This window comes from Lolium rigidum, chromosome 7 (assembly GCF_022539505.1).
Source record: "Lolium rigidum isolate FL_2022 chromosome 7, APGP_CSIRO_Lrig_0.1, whole genome shotgun sequence".
NCBI classification, from domain to species: Eukaryota; Viridiplantae; Streptophyta; class Magnoliopsida; order Poales; family Poaceae; genus Lolium; species Lolium rigidum.
Window position 1 is genome coordinate 199394060 of NC_061514.1, and position 4717 is coordinate 199398776.

The 4717-nt window shown below is 43.0% G+C and overlaps 1 protein-coding gene across 27 annotated transcripts; it reads left to right on the top strand.

Annotated features, from left to right (window-relative positions):
- The first annotated feature begins 1135 nt into the window (after window positions 1–1135).
- LOC124675168 lies at window positions 1136–4383 on the top strand. 27 transcript variants are annotated; one of them, XR_006993194.1, is made up of 5 exons: window positions 1136–1318; window positions 1386–2677; window positions 2892–2973; window positions 3148–3286; window positions 4072–4383. XR_006993194.1 is itself a non-coding variant. In XM_047211238.1 (4 exons), exons 2-4 carry the CDS (start codon window positions 1677–1679, stop codon window positions 4095–4097), a joined length of 489 nt encoding a protein of 162 aa, XP_047067194.1. In that variant the 5' UTR covers window positions 1136–1318; window positions 1386–1676; the 3' UTR covers window positions 4098–4383. The 27 variants fall into 27 exon arrangements, 1 of the variants encoding a protein (XP_047067194.1); XR_006993199.1 differs by having other exon boundaries at window positions 1386–2531; window positions 2634–2677; window positions 2861–3286; XR_006993200.1 differs by having other exon boundaries at window positions 1386–2531; window positions 2634–2677; window positions 2892–3286.
- The last annotated feature ends 334 nt before the right edge of the window (window positions 4384–4717 follow it).

Here is a 4717-nt window from a genome sequence, read left to right on the forward strand (position 1 = left end):
TTAGTATTTCGAAAAAGGTTCATGAATGCAGTTCACAACATGCTTAATGGTTCTTCTGAAAATACCAAGATGAGGATAATGTGTTATCATCACAGGTACTCGGCCGAGTGTTCACTTTAAACTGGTTCTTGGAAGTTAAATACGCACAAAACCTCAACCAAGACTAACATATTTTATAAGGGACCTAGCATGGATTTCCATTCTACTGTATGCGGCCAACTTTTTCATATTACTACTGATGTACACGTCTTTTCTGTTTGAAGTACAAGATGTGAAAAGTTAATGCAATCATCTCTTCATTTGTCAAAGAAATGTATCTTCCATTGCTGGACTGTACGGATCTGCCATCTTCTTTGCAAGTTCGTACGTTAACCCTTTCTTGTCGTCCATAGCATTAAGAACAAGTAACTGCGTGTATGGTTGCCCTATGTGGGAGCGCTCCACGATAGCCACTTCTTGCGATTTTGTTGGCCGAAACTTTTGCTCTTTGGCTTGCAGTCTCGTGCTTTGCGGTCGGCTGGAGGCGAGTAACACCGCCGGTGTCGTGCTGTTTCCACACTGCCCATGGGGCCTTGATACTTGTGGCCCGCCTTGTCATTGCCTGGCTGTTGTGTGAATTGCTGCGTTTTCGAAAAGCTCACATGCACTGCACTCTGGATTGGGTCAGACAGAGATGGGTGCACCAACACGACACAGCTTCTACTCATTATGCACTGCACGTGGGTCCAATCCTGTCCATGGCCCACCCGTCATGTTCAGAGTGTGTGTTCTTTTCGGCCATTGTGTTTTTTCTCAAGGCCCCCACACACTGCCAACGCGAGTGCGCTTCCTGCTATCGTCCTTTTTTCCGTAAATTGTGCAGACGCGGATGTTGTATTGGCGTTGCTTCTGCATACGGGCCATCTGCTGACTCGGTCCTACATGTCATGCTATACGTGGGTAAGGGTTTGTGTGTAGTGGTCGATTCCCTCTGTTTCCGGTGGGTCCAGGGATAGGACCATTTGTTTCTAACGGTTTGTTTATTTTGTGTGAGCCTTCTGACCCGTAGCTCTCTGCCGGTGGACCCAATAACTTCCTGACCCTATTTGTCTGTCTCCTTTTGCTTCAAATACATGCCCAGTGGAGCAGTGTTGTTTCTTTGCGTGATGCCTGCAACGCGGCCTGCGGCTCTGCCGCCATTATGACCGAGACCCAGAACCAGACCTCGTTTTCGTTCTCGTTTCATCCTCTTCGAGCTCATCCCAGCTGCTGGAATACTAGAATAGCGCCGCCTCAAGATCTTCTACCTGCTGCCGTTTCGTGCGCGACTTTGGTTTAGGTGCGTTGGTTTCTTGTTAAGGATTTCCTTTTCTGATCGTTGAGTGCTAACTTTTTATCCTTCATAGGCAGCTGTTCGTCGCACCGCGCTGGATCACTGCTCGCTGTTCATTCACCAGTGATTCGTCAGGAGTACTACACCTTTCTTTGTTCGGCACGGGAGGGAGGAAGAAAGCCGACTGAACCTTTCCTATCTCTCAGCACCCTCTCAAACCAACCGACCCCGTCCCAATCTCCTGGCGGCGGCGCAGCGGCTGCGGTAACCGGGCGAGGAGACTAGCGGCGGCGAGCGGCCGGTAGCGCCGCGACGACGAGGTCAACACCCCGGGCGACCGCCTCCCCACCACCGGGAGAAGGAGATGAATGGGAAAGAGATCCCCTTTTCCTCGCCCCTCGCCGGTGCTGGCCACTATCACGCATCCCGCCTCCGCAACATGGAGGCTGACCTGCTGATGCTCTCTCCTCCAGTGCAGGGGACGACGGGCTGCCGCTGCACACCAGTGAGTAGGGGTGGGGACGACGGGCTGCCGCTGCACACCAGATCGATACAAAAATTGTCAGGTGATATCATTCTATACATATGTGCATCTATGGTGATCATTTGTTCTTCCGTTGTGTTCTTCTCATTCAGAACTCTTAACTTTAATTTTTTGGTTGGTTCTCTAGACATGAGTGCAGATCTGCGGAGGTTTAGAAGAGGAAGAAGCTATGGTAGAAAATTTATTAAGAAGCTGCCAAAGGTTTCCTACCAGCCTCTTGCTTTTCATGATAAACCAGAGTAAATATCTTTCTTGAATCATGTTGTGGTGTATCCACTCCCATCAGTTTGTCTAAATGTACCCATTGTTAGTCTTTTGTAGTTCACATGTCCAGTTTTCATTCTATATTGCAGTTGAAAAAACCCATCTGATCGTGTGATCATTTGCTATATCAGCAATCTAGATGAGCCCAAAATCAACCCTATGCAGAGGCACATGATATATTTACTTAATCTACATGTTTATTCACTAAGAGTTGTTTGAACATTGTGTGACTAGATTTGTTCACTGCACATTCTTTATTTGGAAACTCTGCATTAACCTACTCTTACAACCTGAGCTGTACGAACCTCCACAGTGGGTATTACTAGAATTGGCCATGAGGCATTCTCTTGACAAGGATAAGACACTTAATTTCTTTTGACTGCATTTTTGAATTGTGTGCATGTCAATCAGGTGATAATCATGCCTTTTATTTGTTTGTAGCGAGAATTTTTCACCAGTTTGATTGTTTTTTGCATCCACTCGGTTAAGATCTCGTTTAATTTTTTTTCCCAGAGTTCTTGAGGGACACACAGCTGGCCTAGAAGATGGACCTTCATGTATGCCCCATCTAAACCGCATCTCTAATTTATAGTACCACACAACAGCTTTAAGCAAACAACCCTCGTGAGCTAGCCAATCTTCAGATGTATTACCTATCTAATGCTTTGTATAAAATCTTGAGATATTAAAGTGAGTTAACTACTACTTCCTTAATAACAAATACAGTTGACTGTTCACAGTTCTGATTTATGCTCCAACTTATGTTGGAAGGCACTCAAATATTAGGAGCCAAAATGGAGCAATTATCTTGGACATACTAGAAATTCTTGGAGTCCAGCTGTTATATTGAAAGGTTGATATCCCATCAAGATCTGCTTTCTGCTTCTGCCCCTGATGTTTCTCGGGGTGCTGTTGTTGCACTACTTAATTTTTCCATGGAATCTTACTATGCATTGGGTGTTAAATTGAGATTTCCTCTTCGTGGGTTAATATCTTTTTCCTGAAGTTCAGTTATGTACTTGGGCAGATCTGCCACATAATACCTACTCTACAGTAGCACAAAAGTGTTGGAGAGTTGGTTCTTGCTATTCAGTACCATGTTTTAACACACCACTTTTTCCATGGGGGCTACTATGCATTGGGTGTTGAATTCCATGCAGCCAAAGGTCAGTGTTTAATATCTTTTCTCTTTGTGTCTTTCCATCTACAATTTCTTTATCTTATTGTGGATGAAAGTTAGGTTTGCAAAGTCAAATTAAACATAGTCGTGGTCATGCTGCTAGATTGTAGAATTTTATTTGAGACTTTTGTGTTTTGTGTTTGGTCCTTTAGTGTTAGATGTTCATGATATATACGTAAGATGGGCAAATTATGTTAAAATTTTACTATTACTAGGACTTTCATTTCTCTCTGTATTTTTCGACATGCATGCGATGCATTTTTTTGAAGCATTATTCGGGTGATATTGTGGGTTTGCTCAGCTATCTTCTCTTCTTCACATATTCTGGGCTAATCCTATGGTACAATAGCATGGAAGTGTTGCAGTACTGTAAATATATTCATTTGTTTGTGTTGTGTTTCAAGACGTGAAGCCTTACCTGTATGGAGCAATTTTCACATCTCGGTGCGAATTTCTTATATGCTCCGTGGGCAATATTTGAAAGACCCATAAATATTTGGAATGCATATTAGAACTTGATGAGCTCAAGCTACCTACATTGTACTGCAATATTGCTGATAGCCTCTCACTTTCGTTTAGTTACTGAAGTACTGAGGTTGTACCTAAAGCTGGTCTATAATCTGGTCTGCGCCACCTTGTTCTATTATATTGCAATAAATGTTTGTTGCCCTTTTTCTGCCTATGATATGATTTTGTATCTACACCTTTTATATCGTAAAGGTTAAATTGTTTCTGCCTGCTAAAGAAAACCATTTACACTGTTTTCTCCAGGTCTGTTCATCAATCTCATGGCATGAGCTCTTTAATTGCTTCTTCGTATCTGCCATTGGAGTAACATAGGTCAACATACATACATAGCATGTTCCGTACAGTTTTATGTGGAGCCTTTCTCATGTTCTCTATCTTGTTTTATATATAATACATTCTCTGTGTTTTACTGCATGAGGATCTCTTCATGTTGTTCCTTTTGGTTGCTCTACACAGTTATATGTTATTGAACACAACAGTTCTGGCATCTACGTTGGATTTATGTGAATTATGTGTAGTCTAACTCACTTCAGCTATATAAAAGCTTTGTTTGTATCTTCTACTGGTGCTGATTTATTTTAGTGCGTATACAAGCAGATATTTTGTCTTTGCAAATGCACTTCACACTGAAAGAAGAGAAGAAACATAAGATAGTTTCACGTTTACAAATACCATGGTGTAAAAGGAATCTCGATGAATTTCTACACACGCTTGATTTTCCTGTGTAGAGAGGAGAGCGCTTGATTTTTCTATGTAGAAAGGAGAACGATAAGTAGTGTGAACACTGGAAAAAAGCCTCACACGGAATGAAGCTGGGCGTCGATTTGGACAAGATTGGGCCGCCATTGACCAGTGAGGAGGCGCCCCAAGGGGCGCCCCAACCACTAGT

Bases quoted from the DNA above. Each gene is read 5' to 3' on its own strand.
- LOC124675168 (XM_047211238.1), top strand. From the start codon at position 1,677: ATGAATGGGAAAGAGATCCCCTTTTCCTCGCCCCTCGCCGGTGCTGGC. The intron at 2,096-2,633 runs GTAAATATCTTT...TTTTTTTCCCAG, and splicing joins GCTTTTCATGATAAACCAGA to AGTTCTTGAGGGACACACAG. The intron at 2,678-4,071 runs GTATGCCCCATC...TGTTTTCTCCAG, and splicing joins CCTAGAAGATGGACCTTCAT to GTCTGTTCATCAATCTCATG.